Source organism: Aedes aegypti, chromosome 2, assembly GCF_002204515.2.
Source record: "Aedes aegypti strain LVP_AGWG chromosome 2, AaegL5.0 Primary Assembly, whole genome shotgun sequence".
NCBI classification, from domain to species: Eukaryota; Metazoa; Arthropoda; class Insecta; order Diptera; family Culicidae; genus Aedes; species Aedes aegypti.
Window position 1 is genome coordinate 103,071,236 of NC_035108.1, and position 19,624 is coordinate 103,090,859.

The 19,624-nt window shown below is 36.8% G+C and overlaps 1 protein-coding gene across 3 annotated transcripts in view; it reads right to left on the minus strand.

Moving 5' to 3' along the window:
- Positions 1–1,749: 1,749 nt before the first annotated feature.
- LOC5574423 (secreted 45 kDa protein) overlaps positions 1,750–19,624 on the minus strand; it is a 76,847-nt gene continuing 58,972 nt past the window's right edge. Inside the window, exons 2-8 of one of the 3 annotated variants that reach the window (XM_021841774.1) lie at positions 15,396–15,839; positions 5,671–5,761; positions 5,377–5,545; positions 4,997–5,133; positions 4,737–4,934; positions 4,151–4,675; positions 1,750–4,088 (exon numbers count right to left, since the gene is read on the minus strand). In XM_021841774.1, coding sequence (XP_021697466.1) covers positions 3,828–4,088; positions 4,151–4,675; positions 4,737–4,934; positions 4,997–5,133; positions 5,377–5,545; positions 5,671–5,761; positions 15,396–15,499 — 1,485 coding nt within the window. In that variant the 5' untranslated portion in view covers positions 15,500–15,839 and the 3' untranslated portion in view covers positions 1,750–3,827. Of the gene's footprint in view, positions 4,089–4,150; positions 4,676–4,736; positions 4,935–4,996; positions 5,134–5,376; positions 5,549–5,670; positions 5,762–15,395; positions 15,840–19,624 lie in introns of all 3 variants that reach the window. The other 2 variants (XM_021841773.1, XM_001661385.2) reach the window with 2 other exon arrangements.

Here is a 19,624-nt window from a genome sequence, read left to right on the forward strand (position 1 = left end):
TTATCAAAAAATTGCTTAAAACAGGAATATTTCTAGCATAACAAAAAATATCCGTTTTTAACAAATTTAACTGAAAATTTTGGTGGCTTTATTTTGTATGATTAGGTATGTTTAGGTAGCATAAATTGATGGAAATATGTGAATTTTAGGCAATTTGATTTTTTTTTCCGTGACATTTACTCTACCTTTCGAACAACCTTCTAAAACTCTTTGAAAAATTAATTCCATGTAATGAATTTGCTATAGATGGAATTTCAACGATTCTCCACGAGAATTTCAACCAATTTGGAGCTGAAATACAAAGGCTCAAACTTGGACATTTTGTACGGAAAATTAGCATTTGGTTACCGTAAAGCAGGGTACCATTGATCGTCGTACTAAGCTCGAATCACAATTTTTCTTCCAATTATATTCAATGTATGAATGATGTTTTTTTCTCATATCCATACTGCCGTGAATCGCAAGTCAGTCCCATCTGTAAAAAGTAGGAATTGAGAAAATGGGCTGTGATGTTTCCAAATTCGTTTTCCATACAAATATTCAAAAAATTCCAATGCATTGAAATATGTTCAAATCTTAATGAAACTTTCACAATTTGCTTTTCACTACGGTAGCATTCCGAGAAAAATATAAAGATGATCAAAACACGGTTCATTTTGTGTTACACTGTGCGGAAATCTGTAGTGTGACTGATATGCGATTACTTTTCATTATGGGACAATTTGACTTGCTGTTTTTTTTAATTTTTTCCTAGCAAATCATACTATCTCATTGGTGCAGCTGAAAGAGCATAGGAAGATATGTTGAAAACTGAACTCAACTCAATTTTAACGAAAATGCGGATGGGACTGACTTGCGAATCACGGCAGCATAAGTTTGTAAAATGTAAAGTTTTTGTGAAAATTAAGTTTTGTTCATGCGACTTTATTTTTGAACTTTTTCGAACCATGATTTGCATGCTTATTAATGACAATACATAAAATTTTTAACTTATCAGAAATAACTTAAAGTTTAATCTATGGGAAACTAATGAAATCATGTTCGACTATTTTAAAGCTGTTGAAAAATATCATTTTGAGAGAAATAACAAAAAATTCGAATTAAAATATTTTGGAAGTACAGTCGAAGCTTGATATAACGACATCGCAAGGGATCGTCGTAATAGAGAATGTCACTATAGATAACAGCTGAAGCATCAATATATTTTTCTAGGGACCAAAAAATGTCGTTATAACGAGCTTCGACTGTATGAATATTTAGAAGAAGGTATGTTTCTGTAAACTTGTACACTAAGATGAAATTCAAAACTTGGTGGAACATAATATAATACAATATTAAATAATGCCGAAGACACGAACTGCTCTCGAGCTTCTGAAAAAAAAAATACTGAGGACACGAACTTTCTTAGTGGCCAGGATCATGGGCTAGAGTATGACCAAATTACATGCATACTAGCACCAGGTAGCGGCAAAATTACTAACCAAACTGCGCTGCCTCACATTGTTCATGCTTTTAGGTGGTCGGGATCATGAACTAGCCTGCTAAAAAAGTACATTTCGGGAGTTTTACGTTGATGAGGAGACGGAATCGAAATTACCACCGGTAGCGTTGGCATATAGGAAGCTTCGCACGAATTGACAAAATTCGTGTGATGGGTACGGTAGTTGATCAAGCGGATCGTTAGTAACGGATGTGATACTCCACGACGTGATAGTGATAGTGATCGAAATCACGCAACAATACCTCATGTTTGGGAATTGAATGTGTTTCAGTTTATATATTTTGCTCTTTGGGGGGAATCAAGCAGCAAGATCAATTGGTTACGAAAGGTATCTACAGAGAATGCAAATTCGTCGAATTTATTTATTTTTTGTCTTGGCTTTCTGTATGCTCTACCTACATGCATGTTTTGCCTACGAGCCCCACGCCGCACAAAAAATGTGTAATTCTGATGCTGTTTTCCAGAAAATACTATCGAAACTAAGTACAAAGCTGCTGCTTGCAATGTGATGCTACAAAAACTGTGCCTGTGTTTTGCCCGCTAATTTGTGTAATTATTTTGCTCCATTGAATCGAAAAGACACTGCGTAAGCACTCTTAATGTCGCTTGATTTTTGTCAAATGAGGAACAGTGATTTGAACGGAAATGCCACTTGCGTTTGAAATTTTGAGTTTTTGAGAGTTGTGCATTCTATCAAGGTCAGTGTCAACTTAAGGGTTTACCGAAGATATCAAGAAGCAACAAGTTCGAGGGCCATCAATACACTGTTAATATTCGTAGAATCAGCTGTCAAAGTCCGCTCGATCGATTTCAAAATGGCCGTCGATAGTCGCTAGTTGAATAACTTCAAAAGCGACGAAGTAGCTGCTGCGTGGTTTGTTGAACGGTTTATCAGTAGGCTTATATGTGTTAAGAGTAGATAGTGCAAAGGATCGATGTAAAATTGTCAGCAGATGTTCATCTTTTCCACCATTTTAATATGCTACGGTATCTAAATTCTACCTCTCGTCAATAGAAATAATCTTGTTCTCGATTTGCGTCATTTTTATACTCACTAGTTTACTAAGGTACTCTCACATAACAAGGGAAAACATTCTTCTTTTTTATAATCTTTGTTTGTGGCTGTCTGTCGCGTCTTGCGTTACTTATACGACTCCGTTACAGTATAGAATTTGATTGAATTTGTGGAAATTCGATGTTACTTAAGTTGAATTCGACTCTTGCCGGCTTTGGACTGGGTTCGGGGAATAGAAATCTCAAGATTTTACTCATTAATTTAGCTACTCAGTTAAGGAATTGTAGATTGCACTCTTTTACGGGGGTTCTAGCCTTTGATTTCTTATTGTTGACGGTCTATGGTGGCGATTCACCCTCTTTCTCTACATATGAACTAGTGTTTTTGATCTACGTTTTAAGTTTCCGGTTTAATATCATCATCGTAAGCTGCCCTTGCACTCTTGTATCAAAAAATTTCTTTTATTATTTTTGAAACAGAAAAAACGAAAACCTATCAGTGCTATAGTTAACCATCGCAGTTTCTCTTACACACAAAAATTAAAAATATGTATAGTACTAAAAATAAACACAACTTTGGTTCGCTAAAACTTAATCAACGTTTTTTTTCTCAATTTGCATTGACAACTTTTCTCTTGCTAATTTTATGGATTATTCTAAATGTTTCCATTCTGGTTTGCATTCCTTTTAACAGATCGCTTTCAGCGTTCCCGTAAATACATGTATCTGTTCTTTGTGTGCGATGATGAGAATTGCTCTTCAAGTGCTGTTGGTTATCATGATTATTTTAGTTAGAGACAAAACTAAGATATCAAAATACTGTTGTGGAACTGGAAATTGAAAGAAGTATAAAGGATTGCTCACACGGTACGAGAAATGGAGCCTCAACCACAAATATTTCATCCTAAAGCCTCTCAACTGAGCTCCACTTCATATTATGATCCTGATTTGGCGCCCAATGTCAATCTATAATCCCTGTCGTCTTAGTTGTCTTATGTGCTCAGTTGCATTTGACATCCTCTATCTAAGAAATAAATGTCTGAGATCTAAAAATCTGATCCACCATCTAAAGCTTGATCATAACCTTTAAATTGGCACCCAACGAAGATATTTGTAAACTTTGAATTATTTTTGTGTTAAAATCTGAGTCCATCATTGATGATTCCGTATCCACGATTCCAGCAACAGTTGAAGAGCAATTCTCATCTCAAGATGCATCATAACGTGTGGAAAGAGTTAAAATTTGCAAAACCGACACTCGACGTAGTGGCGTCAAACCTACCGTCCTATAATTATTTGTCTAACCTCGTATTTACATCCCACCGCCACTCAAACTGGGCTCGGCCTTTTTATTCGAACTGGGACTAGCAACCGTTGTAGTGCTGGTGGTGGAACTGCTGCTGCTGCTTGAACTTCCGCTAGATGGCAGCGCTGCCGTAGCCGGTTGCCCACTCGTAGGCGCTGCTGCGGGTTGCTTCGATTCCTGTTCGACGCCCGCCGCTTGCGACGTCGATTGAGTCGGCGAGCTGTCGAACAGCTGATGCAGCTTCTTAGAAATGATGTCCTTGTCAGCCTGCGAGGAAAAGTATCATCTATTAGCAAAGACTTCTACCGTGAATACTCTCTTAACCTTACTTCTGTGCTGTTGGCAGAAGTGCTCGGCACCGTTGGCGCCACCTCACGCCTCTCCACTTTTTCCAGTCGCGACTTGATGCTTTCGATTTCACCGTTTATCACATTGTTTTGTCCACCGTACTGGTCGCACTGCTCGCGAACCGTCCCCAAGCTCCCCTGAAGCCCATTGGTAACGTTCTGCAGACCCTGAATCTGTTCGGCCATCTGCTTGGCACTACCCTCCAAACCGGTCAAGTTCGCCTTCATATCCACCCAGATGTTTTCGACCGATTTGACGTGCGAGGAAACGTTGGCCGAGTTCTCGATCAACTCGTCGATGCTTGCCTTGTGGCTGCTCAGGTCCTTACCCAGCCACACGTTCATCTGCTTCAGTTCTTGCAGTTCGCCGGTGAAGTTCTGCGACATGTTATCGATCTGGGCGGACAACTGCTCCCGGATGTTGGCGATCGTTTGCTCCGTGGCGTTGTTCAACGTGTTGTCCATCGAAGCCGGGGAGGAATTGTTGCGCACCTGGTTGAGCAAGACCTACAGCGGAGAAGAACATTTGTAACGTTTTGGTTCGTAGAAGGGAATCCGCACAACTCACCTGCAAGTCGTCCACGCTCTTCCGCAGCGACTTCTGTTCACCCTGATCTTTCGTGTGCTGCTCCTCGAGGGCCGTTATCCGTGTGAGGGCATCCTCGATCTTGGACCCAAGCCCGGCCACGCTCGACTTCAGACTGTTGAGCTGAGCTTCCTGGGAGTTTTCCTTCTTCTTCTCTATCGTATCCCGCAACTGCTTGAGCTTAAAATAGAACACGAAACGGGTCAGTTGCGACCGAAATCGCAACAAAAGTGTCCCCTTACCTCAGTGGAGAAATTGCTCAGCACTTGTTGAATCTCGCGCAGTTTGCCGTTCAGGGCCGTTTGGTTTTGCTCGAGATTTTTCGACGTTTCGTGCCACTTTTGTAAGGCTTCCGGCACATTTTGACTAGTGGCTGACACTGCACAAGTGTTAAGGGTAATCCATATTAGAAGGAGGGGAAAGAAGAGAAAACGCAATCGATTAGTTCGGGTCAATTAGGGTTCAATTATCGGGAAGCCTTTTAGGTGGTCGCTTAAACTTCCCAACAATACAGCGGTAACAATCGTTTTGTGCTTTCATCGCATGAAAATCTCACTTAAATGCATATAATAGAATATAGAAATCAAACAAAACTCCTCCGTCAGTCAAGCCGTAGATTCACCTTGCTCGATGCGGATCCGGTACTCGGCGACCTGTTGCCTGATGTCGAAGTACAGCCAGTACATGAACCCGAGGGACAGGAAGATGCAGGACACTAGGATGAGCGGGCCGCAGGTTCGCACACAGGAGAAGCGCTTTCTCCGACATCGGGATTGGGTCCGTACCTTGGGCTGCTGGAGGGAAGGAATCGGAGGATGCGTTCGTTCCGTAAGCGTCAGAGAGAGAAAATTCGAAGGGATGCGATAAAACGGGTTAGTTCACGTGTAATTTAGCTGTGTCGGGGGCATTAACTAACCCATGAATAGTCTTCCTGATCATCGGTTGAGTTGGACAGTAGCTGATCATGGGACGCGATTCCGTTTCCAGCAATGTGGCGCTTTCCTGAGCTGCAAAGGGGTAAAGGTAAGGTGTTATTAAGACCGATTGGCCAATTTTTGTAATTTTAGGTGTTCGATCATCATCAACATATGTTTCTAAAAGCCTCATTCAATTTATTGGGTAATTCTTGAACCTCTTAAATAGCTACCACAAAACATCCAAAGTTATCGACAAGATTTTTTGGCAAAACCCTTGCGAGAGCCTAGCCAGAAGTCTACCGTGTCCTTTTCTAATGATAGAATATATCATTTGAGTGGATAAAAAAAAGCCGAAAACAGTACTTGTTTTGAAGTGAAACCATATAAAAATGGTTATGCGAGGTAAATCATAAAAAAAGTACCGCACGAAGTTCTGATTATTTTATTTTTGCAGCTGAGCGGTGCAAGAAGAAACAATTTTTCTCTGGACAGAGAAAAAAAAAAGACTACGGGCACCGCCTTACAAGATTTGGATGAATTATCTGGTATGAAACCACAAATGCAGCTGGATCCTGTCACTAAATCAGCTACAAAGCCTGATTATTCATAGATTCATGGTGTGGATTGAAGTTTTTATACGCGTCGGTTTTATTGAAAACCACGATTGAACCAATTTTATGTGTCTATTTATTTTCCCATTGAAGCCTTCTTTTTGAAGCCGAAAGTTTTTAACCTTTCGGTCGTCGCGCGAATTTTTGTAACGCGAGTAGTCGCGCGTTGTACTTTGTACAACACCCTTGGTTTTGCGAATATCCCAGGATTCTGACCACTTAGAAAGATAACGTCTTCGGCAAAGTTGTTCAGTAGCTCAAGGGCTATCATTATTTTAGCCAAGTAATTCGGGATTTTGCCACTAGGCGGCGCTAGTGAGCATGAAACTTTTATTTCGCAGATCTCATGATCCTGACCACTTAGAAAGATGGCGTCTTCGGCAAAGTTGCTCAGTAACTCATGGACTATCATTGTTAGAGCTTGTTGATTCAAAAATTTGCCACCAGGCGGCGCTAGTGAGCTTAAAACATTTATTTCGCAAATATTTCAGGAGCCTGATCACTTAGAAAGATGGCGTGTTCGGCAGAGTTGCTAGGTAGCTCAATTTGTTTCTTTGTTTAATCCTTAAAGTTCGAGATTTTGTAAAATAATGATTTTTTCTGAACTTCTAAACAACTTTGCTGAAGGTACCTGTCTAAAAATTCAAGATCCTGCAGTATCCGCAAAACAAAATTTAATGCTCAATAGCACCGCCTGGTGGCAAAATATCCTATTTCTTGGCTCAAATAATGATAGTTCTTGAGCTACTGAACTACTTTGCCGAAGACATTATCTTTCTAAGTGGTCAGGCTCCTGAGATATCTGCAAACAAAAGTTTCATTCACACTAGCGCCGCCTAGTGGCAAAATTTTGAATCAACTAGCTCGAACAATGATAGTCCTTAACTTACTTAACAACTTTGCCGAAGACGCCATCCTTCTAAATGATCAGGATCCTGAAATATTTGCAAAACAAAAGTAAAACTTCCATACCCACTAGTGCCACCTAGCGGTCAAATTCCTAATTAAATGAGGTATCAGATAGCGCTGCACCTCCAGATCAACTTTACTAAAGATCCCAAGTTTCTATATTATCTGGGTTTTGAGATATACCGATTTAAAACTGTGGTTTACTCAAACCGTACATAGTGCGTTCATTATTATGCGACATTCATGTAGGTACATTTGTTGATTTTACCGCAATATAAAGGGTCACACTGTAAATATAAACTGTCGAGTATTGTTCTTAAGAAGATGCTTGAGGAACACATTTTGGTTTGGTGTCGATAGATATCTTTGTTACAAAATGATAGCATATAAATCACATCTGTTGTACAAAGTACAACAGCGCGACAGCCCGAAGGTTAAAATGAATCACGTATGTGTAAATAGGTATTACTCGATTTCTTCATTTTTTCAACATTGATTTTTATGTAAACAAAAAGAATACCATACTGTGAATTGTTCAACGTTATGGTTCTAATGTAGCCAAACCATTTTTGCAACTTCCTTGCTATAGGTGTCTGAACCATACTGAATGTTTTTCCATTACATTCGACGTTCAGAATTTTCAAGAGAAAAAATAGATTTTAGAACGGTAAACATTCTTAACAACCCGTAGTTGATATGGTCGGAACTCCGAAAACAATAATCAATGTGGTGCAAACTTGATCCAACTATTATCCACTTATGATCGAACGTACTATTTTTGATATGGCAAAAAATGGAACATAATTCATTTTCATTGATGTTCCATTGTGGTTTAGATTTATGCGGGATATTACTCTAACTACCAGCATGCCTTCAATCATTAAATAATTTTGATGTTACATATTACGAGCTGCTTCTTTTTCAGGTAAAAAAGATGAATGTGTAAACTTTTTCGTGATAAATTATTTGTCTAATGATTTAAAAAATGATCAATTACTGATTAAGCAAGATTATGCATTGTTAATGTCTTTCAAATTTGAAATTACAGTGAAACCTCCTTAAGTCGATATCTGAAGGGACCATCGACTCATGGAAATATCGAGTAGTGGAAACAAACCCCTTGGAAAGCTGTTTGAGGGGACCATCATAGTAACCATGAAATTTTATTTTTAGTATGGTTCCATGAGTCGATATCGAGTCATGGAACATCGGCTCATGGAGGTTTAACTGTATCACCTCGTCTTCAAACTTAGAAGAAAAAAAATTTTTAGTGAGAACAACTAGTATTTTATAGATTTACTGTAGATTTGTTTGTTTATTTTTTTAAACAATCATTGGACTTGTAAAATATTGACGAGCAACAATATTTTCACCGAACTTCTGTTAACCCTCTAATTCCCTAATTTTTATATTTGATCTAGGTACCATTTTTAGCTATATTAAATCGATCTGAACAAATTTTGTGCAATGATTTATTTTTATTCGCAAATTTAAACATTTGAATTTTTGGTTTTTCGAGTTTTTATTTTTGAACATTCTTATTTTCTTGAAACCTCTTCTGGTTACCTATTTTTGATATTGATAAAAATTTGAGATTTTACAATACTTTTAAAAATTTGATTTTTAAATATTTTTCTAAAACATTTTTTAATTTCCGTATAACAAACGGAAAACAGTTTTGAAGTAAATTGAATATTACCAGACTCTTATTCTGTGATAAGTTGATTGTGAAAAAATATAAAATGTAAGAATTTTTAGATTAGTAACAATCAAGCATCAATTTTTCAAACATTATTATAAAATACAATTTTGTTTTCTAATATCACAAAAAAATCCTAATATGCGTGTAATAAGCTGTTTAACAGCACTATTTCAGCACGCAGGGTTTATTAAAGTGCTATTTAATTAATTTGAGTAAGTGTGTGACAATGTAATCAATGATCAACAAAACTCTTTTCTTATATTTTTCCCTTAGTTGATCGCGAGAAAGACGCTTAACGCCAAGGTGTGTCGCGCACTCGAAAAGTTTTGGAACCCATGCTCTAGAGAAGCATGCTGCCTTTGCCACCTTGCGAGGGAGTGGAAAAATTCTAAGCTGAGAGGCAACGAGAAATGAGCGAGTAACGAGACGCCAAACACAGGAGATTAAAATTCCATCAAAACTGAGTGCTCTCACAACTCCCCGAGGACTGTCTTGTTCGGGCGGGCCCTCAAGATGAGCATCGCAACAAGAGATAGAGAGTACCAGAAAAAATCCTCGCAGTTTTTTGCACTCTCACTCGAATCGCTTGAGGATCTGTGTTGAAAATTTTGAGTCCAGTTTTTACTCCTCAGGAAAACGGTAAAATCGCCTCATCATCGCTGAGGAGTTACTATCAAGGCGGAATTCAACATTTATAACCCAAAATTATGTACAGTAGGGCTCGAAGTGTACAATCAATAATTGAGTTTTGGCAAGGGAATGTGGAAAAAAGTCAATCAAATCAATTAAAAAGCATAAAAATTGATGAGATTGCCGAATATATTTACTGGTTTTCAGCGAAGTTCAATTAAAATTTAAGAGATTCTGACGCTGGTAGGTAATTTGGCATACATTCGTTTCGCATAAAGCCGTTTGGCATAAACTCGTTTGGCATAATGGTCATTTGGCATAATGAGTCTGAAACCAAGGGTTTCTTAAGATGGCATTCGTATTTTTAAATTGTTTTAATGATAAATTTTGCCTTCTTTCAATAATAGGCTGTTCTTTATATGTATATGATTATAAGATAAACTTCAGTAAAGCTATATAAAAATATACGAAAAACAGCAAAACATAAAAATAGTTATTTATATTTTGCTGTTTAAGCAATTCGTGCAAGCCGTGCTGTTAGAATGATCATTACTTTACAACAGGCCTGCCCAACCTCTTTGAACCGCGGGCCAAATCACAGAAACAATTTCGTGTCGCGAGCCACATTAAAAAAACACAATAATTCGCATAAAGTCTGACAAAAAGTATGTAAATGAAGTTCATAAAATCTGACAAAAAACAGTTATTGAAGTAAATTTCATTTGAAGAAATTGAAAAACAGATAATTTTTGTTGATCATTCTGCTGGATATTGTGAGAGTTTCTTTCAAAACTATATAATAATCTCTTGCAGAATATTTTGATTTTATAAAAGTCATACTCCGAATTCAGTCATAAAGTCCAGTATAAATCCAGGTAAGAAGTATATGGAATTCTGGTGAAAATTCTGTGAGAATCTTGAAAATGTTATCCATGAAAGTAATGTCCAGAAGTCTTAAAAAATCCTGTTCGAGATTTTGTGAAAATCCTGTCTTTTTATAATACTTTTAAGGATACTGCGCGAATAACGCCCAGGTGTTGGTAAAATTTATTTCCAGGATTCTGTGAGAATGTTAGCCTATGATTCAGTGAGCCTTTTGTCATTTTTTTCAGTCTGCATTTTTTGAATGCCGAAGGAAGTCATGGTAGAAACATTGTTGAAACATACTGAATTTGAGATTAAGAATTTGAATCATTCATATAATTAAGTACATAGCTAAGAAGATTTAAAGGAAACAAAACAATTTTAAAAATATATTAGATTGAAGCTTAATTGGAAATTAAAAGTTTTGATATGTTCTTACTTCGAGTTGGTAGGATAGTCATCGGGACAAATATGAGAAGAATCTTCGAACCTTCCGCGGACCGCACAAAACGAGTTCGCGGGCTGCATCCGGCCCGCGGGCCGTACGTTGGGCAGCCCTGCTTTAGAACCTGCTAATATTTCTACATATTATAAAAGCAAACACATGATCTTGATGATTTCGAAATATGTTGGAATAAATATTATTTATCACAAATTTTCCCTTCATTCGATAATAGAAGGTATTTTTTACGTACACTTCCAAAATTAAAATTATTATTAATAGTTTTGCTTCAAATATTATTTTTTAAATATGTTGTTAATTTGAGTTATGCTGTGAAATGTTTTTTTTTTTGCGTTTGAGCCTTAAGGCTAAGTAGCCCGTCATTCGTTTTGGCAACAATGATGACTTTCCAGCTTGCATTTCAAAGTGATAAAACTATATAGACTTGAAAATGTATCACTCTACGCGCATACATGCATAAAGTATGCTGATACTTTTTCAGTTGTTTCAGTGCAAAACCAACTGATTTTCTTTGATTCGAAATCGTGAGATGAATTAGCAACAATCATCAACGACGCGTATAAATTGCAATGACGGCCTACTTCACCTTAAACATTTTAAACAAAAAAAAGTAAACTCTCGTATATAGACTATTTTTGCATTATGCTGCAAAAAATCTTTAAATTAGAGCTTTCATTATTTTGCAAATAAATTTTCCCTTTTTTACCAAGTCATTTTCATCAAGTGTTAAGGCCCAACTGGGACATCCGCATCGAAATGTTCTATAAGCATTCTCTTTATTTTAAACTGCGAACTTATGATTTCAGATATGTATGCAACAACACCCTGAAAGATACTCTTTGTTCTGGGATGTAGAGAAAATTATTATTCCAAAAAGATCTTCCACCGAACCCGTCACGAGTTTTATTTAGTTATGCTCTCTAATGTTACAACAATTTTTGACATCCATAGCTTGGAAAAAGCTCTGAACGAACACCACGCTTGTTGAATACCTACCACATTTTTTTGCTATGGGCTCGTTGGTGTTGATCTCGGTAAAAGCTAACAAATGCCGATATTCATTCTTGATAATTCATTTTGCCAAACGGCTTTATGCCAAATGACTTTATGCTAAACGGGGTACAATCGATTCTGATATATTTGACAGCCAAATTACTATCGCTGCTTCTTTAGCCGTGCAATAATTGGCAATATATACCCTATTGGTTGAACTTAGGTTGATTCCCGGTCTCACCTCCACGAATCGTTTTTTTTCCAAATTGTTTCCAAATTATTCATCAAAATACACTCTTTTTTATTTTCTTCGCACCGTAAAAATCAATGAAATTGATCATTGCGTCACATTGGATCATTTCTCAATAACAGCATAGTTGGAACTTTGGGATTGGCCACCTGGTTCCGGAGTTATTCAGGAAACAAAAAGGGTATTTCAAAATGACAAATTTGAAAACAAGTGGATTTGCAATGTTAAATCAGCTAAGTTTTTACAATTATTAGTTTTATAACGATGGAGACGGATGTCTAGAAGTCCATCATGGTCATGGAGTGGATCACAATTTCCGGATGTTCCACGGAATCGGTTCTCATACGACACACCAAACTTCATGATTTTTTAAATTACTGCATTATATGACTGAGCTGCACATAAAAGTACCCAATTGGCCATTTTAGAACCGGTATTCGGGTTTTCTAAAAAACCGATTCTGGGTCCATTATTTAACATCAGTAAACATTGTCATGCGTATGCGACATATCAAACATCGTGATTTCTAGAGATCTTACATTCTATTGTTGAACTGCAACGCCCACGACCCATTTGGCCACTTTGGAACCTATATCCTGGTTAACAAAAAATATTTCACGGGGGAAATTTTCGAAAATGAATACCGTGCACCCCCGCTAATTTGAACGGTACCTCATGCAATCCATCGGGGTTCATTTTAAATTTGAACATCTAGTCGGCCTAGAACCGTGTTTTTGGTTACCGTAATTCGGGGTGTAGTTGATCAGTGGGGAGAAGTTGATCATTCACGTACCCACATGTATATGCTATCAAGAGAGCTATGATTCGATTTAATTTAGCACCATTTCTGTGATGTCGTATTACCTGATGGCTACTCTTGATGTTCCAAAGTTTGGTTTGACATTCAAGATAATTATACCATGGAAAAACAGATTTTTTATGAAATGTTTGATGAACTGTTGAAGGGTTCTTCTTCAAACAATTGACTATTGACAAGGCTATATGAAAACACCATTTAAATAAACTGTTTCATACATTCCAGATATGTTCTGTGAACCCAGCTTTGAGTTTGCACTGTGGATAAACAATCATTTTCTGAGTAAAAAATGTGTTTTTATTTGCGTGAGTCACTAGTTTCAAAGAAAATTGCATACCCTTAGGCGTTTAATGTTTACAACATTCAAATTCAAAATTGACCGATATATTATTAAGTTGTAAGATTTTTGAAGATTGATCCAGATTCAGTGACCCCAAATTTAGTGAATAGCATATCTCTTTATTTTAGGAAATTTATCGCAATAATTGATCAACTTCACCCCGGAATTAAAAACTCCACTTTGTGATTTTTTAAATAGATTTTTATTGTTAAATGAACATTTCGTCGAAATTTAGTTTGTATAATTCGATAGGTATCCAAACAGTACATGTTTTTGAAATATATGGATAATAATACATGCATTCTAATAGGAGTTATAGAATAGAATCGCTCGAAAGTGTTCAACTTCACCCCATTTTACGGTACCTCTTTCACTGTTTTGTTTTGATTCTGCGTTCCGCTCCACAGCGTTCCATTCCACTTGACTCCGTTCCATGAGCTGAATGACGTTTGAACCATTTTTAATCTGAACGATGTGCAAATTAGCGGGGTACAAATTAAAAAGTGTTCAGATTGAATGTGGTCAAACGAACGGGGGTACCCGGTATTTACTGCAGTGTTGTTAGCAATCACGTTTTCGCTGATCGCTGTCGCTGTCAATTCTCATACAAAATCTACTTTTTCTCTGCTATAAATTCACTCTGGGTGCACCACTTCCCCTGGCCTATTCTACCGCTCGTGTTGTGTGTGAGAGGTGATGGTAGCAGATGAATGCAGCAAAATAAAATGACAGCTGACCATGGCAACCATAAAGTGTCGAATGTTTACAGCACTGAAATACTGTCATGTGACACATCTGTTCGGACGCCTGAAGAACCTTTATAGCTTTTGTCCAGCGAAGCTTAAAGGTATAAAATATAGTTTATTAGGCAAATTATTGAATTATATAGGTTACATCCACTTACGATTCTGTTTCTGTTCGGGATGAACCACTGCGACCAGTTTTCTTTGATCTTTTGTGGTATACCCGTGCCCTTTGTTTAGTGCATGTCGTTCTACTCCACAACTATTGAGAAATAATGAAGTAGTCGTTTTTATACAATTATCATTCTTTATCATTTTGCATAGAGCCTCTTTAGAAAAAGATACCGCTATTTATACTTTTTGGAGAAAACAGTTTTTCACCATTAAACTCACAAAAGCGCGCCCCTTAATCAGGTTCGGCCACTAAGCTGGTTGAATGATAGATTAAGGTGGGGCAAAAGTTCGACCTTAGTGGTATTATCAAAGTTTCCAGGAAAACAATAGCAGTTAAAACAAAACAAATACCATACAGTGAACCTTAAGCATATTGGCTATAATTTTGCTGAACAAACTTGTGTCAAAATATTTACCCATTTTTAGTTATAACAGTTTCAAAATTGATTGTTTTATTCGAACTTTTGCCCCACCGGTGGGGCAAGAGTTCGAATGTAGTGTGGGGCAAAAGTTCGCTGGCTAAAACACAAAATATCGATCCTTTTATGACAGGCATACTTTACACCAGCCGTAAACTTAAGTTTAACGAAAAATACACACTAAATTTTCATCAAAAAAATGCCCACAACCGGGTTGATTGTAATATACTCAAAAATAGCAGTTTTTCGAAAAACTAAGTGGAAATGTAAAATTTTGTGACAGTTTTCACACGATCAGACAAATTGAACTAAATTTGAAGTTAATATGTGGATTTTAGGCAATTTGCAAATTTTTACGTGATTTTTTACATGGGTCGAACTTTTGCCCCGCTGATTCGAACTTTTGCCCCACTATGGGCCAAAAATTGTTTTCAAGCATTTATGCAAAAACTAATACACCACAAAGCATCCTTATGATAGGCCTAGAAACGCCCTTACATAAAATATTGAAAAAAATGTTGTCTTCATTTGGTTCCACGCAACGGAAGTTTGCCCAAAAATTACAATATTCACGTCGAAAAACAACAAATAGCCATAACTTTTCCAAATCTCAATCGATTTTTATGATATTTGGAGTGAATGTCTCTTACTTGAATAGCATTCAAGCCACCATGACATTTATAAGTTTTGGTTTGAATTGAACTAGAAACCTTAAAAAGAAACTCTTGCCCCACTCGAACTTTTGCCCCGCTTTACTCTAATGGACGGCCCTATCTAGAATGAGATAAGAATATGATGAAAATGCTTACCTTTTGGCGAGTGAGTGCGCAACCAGTGCGTCCAGTTCGCGCCGCTTGCGCATCTTCTTGCCGCCGACCCGCAGCGGCACCGTGACATGCCCCACAGACTCCATTTCCAGCTGGTAGTGGGTGGTCGCTTCGTCGAAGGTCACCTTCGGCCCACTGGGGTGGTACAGGTAATGGTGATGGTAGTTGCAGTGTTTGGCACGTATCTTGCTGGTGGCGCTGTACGTTGTTGGTCTTAGAAGAAACTGTTTTCGCGTGAAGATGGCGGTTTTAAGAAGACTCTAACAAGGTTTTGTACAAGCCAGCGTGACAGCCACTATTGCTGAAGATTTACATTGTCGGAAGCAAAAAGTGCGCGTTGAACTTCTATCACTGAATGTATTTCATTTCCTTTTTCGATGTATCGCGGTAGGGTTCACTGTTTCACGAAATGAGTTTTTCATATCACTGTAAAAGCCAAAAACCGAAATCAAATATCATTGGATCGATAGCAACAAGTTGGAAGGCACCGGCAAAAGTAGGGCTTTGGACGTGATGAAATTCCAAACTAAGAATCCCTCAGGTGGCGACGATGACGGTGAGGAGTGGTCACGAAAGGATGCCCTGTTGCGAGAACATGATTTTTCATTCCCTCCCTTGTACATACTGGTTTCCCCAACCGTGATTTTGAGTAATTCCTTTTTGTTCGACAAACCAACAGGTTTGGTCTATGACAAGTGTACAGTTTTGCAAGCATGATAAATTGGTACCTTTTATACCCAACACGTAGGGAGTTACACAATTCTTCCTGAACAAACGAAATTTGTTAGACAATGATAGATTATGCTGAGTTCTGTTAAAGTTATTTCAATATCTACCTATGTTAAGTAGACCATTACAATGAAATGCAGTTTGCTTGTTCGATAGCATTATGCCAATCATAACTTATGTATAATACACAAATCTGGAAACAAATCTGGATCAAAATTATTTTACTAGATTCTTTTTGCAAGAAAGAATCCTATTCATAATATTTTCTGCCATGTTTCGCATTTTATATGCAGCCACAAAATAAATAGATTCCCAGAAAAGAATTCAATCAAGCTTCTAGCATTATTTTTCCCTTACAGATGCTATGGAATGTATCCGTCACTTGCACACCGACAACGTGTAATTCAAAAAGGTAATCAACGTTTCCGCTTTCGAATCACCATGACGTCGTCTCCCCACCCTGTGCTTTGGATTCGGAAAACAAAATATAAAAACTTATTCTAGAATCAACGGAAAAATGGGGAACCTCAACGGTGGAAATGGGCGGCACTTGAGACGTTTTCCGCTTTGAAGTTTGTGCACCTTTTGGCATTTCGTTCATTCTGATGACGGCGGCGACGGCGGAAACAAATCCAAAGACTCGTTCAGTCGGTCTTCCGGAAGGAAAGAAACCATTAACCCTTATCAGAGATTGAGAACGGCACATTGCTACGGTGTGTATGGAGTGGAAATAAAACTTCTTTCATCCTCCAACCATTCCCAATCAAAATTCCGAACAGGACGATGTAGGATTATTGGAGCGTGAACGAGGGGCTGTGCCTTTAGTAACTGATGTTCGTACTTGTACTGTAATTTGTTTCAGTACTTATCGGGCGTTGTTCGTATACTGTGTTTGAGATATCTGCAGTTTTAAGCAGTGGAATGAAAACCATTTACAAATGGATGACTATCAATTGTCCTGCTGCACACACAATAACCTTTGTCTATAGCTTTTTTTATTTGCATGAAATATTCCTAGTCATGGAGAAGTGAAAATAGCCCTTTTAAATTATTTCTTAGTTTAATTTTATTTGAATGGCAAATCTGGATCTATCTCGCCCTTTTTTGATTATCAAAACAACTGAATAGTAACTGGTGGTATATTTATTGGCCATTATAGCCGATGAAATCTTATTTCAACTCAAGATATAGATTGATATTCAGCTTCTGTTAGTAAATTCAAAGCTCTTTGACACACATTTTTAAGGATGTTATTAAAATTATAATGTTCAATAATCAAGTTTTGAGAATTCTATTGATAGTAAAACTAAACCATGAAGCGTATCTATAAAATTATTATTAAAAACATGTTTTTGACTAGAAACGTATTTTGATTTTTTTTTTAAATTTCCAAAAATGAAAGCAAATATTTCATTTGTACTACAGAATGTTGCCTATGTTCAATTATGTTCTGTCTGTCTCAACATCAGGCTTATAAATGTGTATAACAAACAGGCAAAGATACTTTCCCATTCTACGGATGAATAAAGGAAAAGTACATCATTTCCCAGTTTGTGAAAATTAAACAGAACTGAACGCAGCCGTGAACGTAACCTTGAACTTTTCTCGGTGGTGGTGAGCTACTACGTGACCGAAAGGGGAAAGTACTTGTTTTGTATATGAGCACCTCGTAGACTTCAAAGCAATAGATTTGAGGAAGCGTACGAGTTTCAAAGCTTGCTTTTTCAGGTACATATTTTCTGGAAAATAATTCTGCTTTTATTTTTATTTATTTTTATTTTTTATTAGTATCATTTCAAACATTACATTCATTTCTTATATCTAGGTGTTCTGTGTTATTAGACAACACTATCACTAATTTGGTAAAACAAATTTAAGATTTTATTAACATTTTGTCAACAACATATTAAATTTAATTTGCCGTAGCAGTTCAGATTTTTTACAGGTGAGTTGATTTCACCTGCTTATAAGAGAAAAAAAAAGCTTTGAATATACTTAACCTAACTTAATCTAAACATATAACGCATTAATCATGGCAATAGAAGATTGTAACAGTTTTTGCCTGAAATTATTAATTATTTATTTGACATTTGTTCCAATGTTTCAACATTGGATATTCTATGTAACTCATTGGTACCGTAAACCGGGGGCAAATTGATCACTGGGGCGATTTTGATCAGGTCGGTACAAAAACACAATTCCTCCCAAGGATGCTAAAGGTTTCGTTGGCACCACATACATTCCATGTTTTCTAGTTTATAGATGTCTAATAATGATTTTCAACTATTTCATTTTTAGTAGGGTGAGTTTTGCATAGAAATATTCACACTTTTTGATGATGTAAGCAACACAGTTGGAAATGTCGGTGCTAAACAATCCACTGGTGCTATGCCTACATGTCAGTTTTAGGTATTTAAAATGTTGTGTAAGCTTAAGTATGAACTACTGAACTCATTTTTGATATCATGCAGCATAGCAAGTATAGTTTTTTGCTCATAAAACCGTTTATTCTCAAATAATGTGCTTATTTCAAGGGAAATTGCCTACATTTAGGCGTTTTAGGCAGATTTTCAAAGTTTAATTTTGCAATTAAATGATTAAATACTCGACTTGTAAGAATTTTGACATCATTTTCAGATTCAGGAGACTCAAGTTTAGTAGAGAGGGATTTTTTTTTTATTTTTAAACCTGATTTTTTTGTATGGTGATCAAATTTGCCCCAAAGTGACATGTTATTTTTTTGATATTAAAACTATTTTTAGGATATGTTAAATATTATTTCATGAATATTCGATTACGTAAACTGATAAAGATCAATGGAGTACTGATTTTGTCAAAATTTATTTTACAATATTTGAATGCCGAAGGACAACACAAGTTGTTGTGAAAATTTGTTTGAATATCCAAAGCTTGTTCTTAAGACAAAGTTTTGATTTTCTATTAATAAGGGGATAGAGACATTTTACATATTTATTACATTTGGCTTGAATGTCCTCAATGTGATTTTTGAAAGTTAAATTCTTATCTAGCATGAGCGCTGACCAATTTATTGGAACCCCTTTCATCGTGACAACATGTCTATTTGAAGGTTTCAAATAAAGTGCTTTTGGTTTATGTGGGAATATTATTAGTTGAGTTTTGGAAGCATTAGGAGAAATCTTCCATTTTTGCAAGTATGAAGAAAAAATATCGAAACTTTTTTACAATCGACTACAGATGACACGTAGGCTTCGTCCTTTTGCGGAGAGACCTGTGTCATCCGCAAACAAAGATTTTCGATATCCCTGAGGTAACTCAGGTAAGTCAGATGTGAAAATATTGTATGATATTGGTCCCAGAATGCTGCCTTGAGGAACTCCAGCTCTTACAGAAAGTCTTTCAGATCTGGAGTTCGGATAATTAATCTGAAGTGTACGATTTGACAGATAACTTTGAATTGTTCCAACAATGTATGTTGGAAAATTAAAGTTTTTTAATTTTAC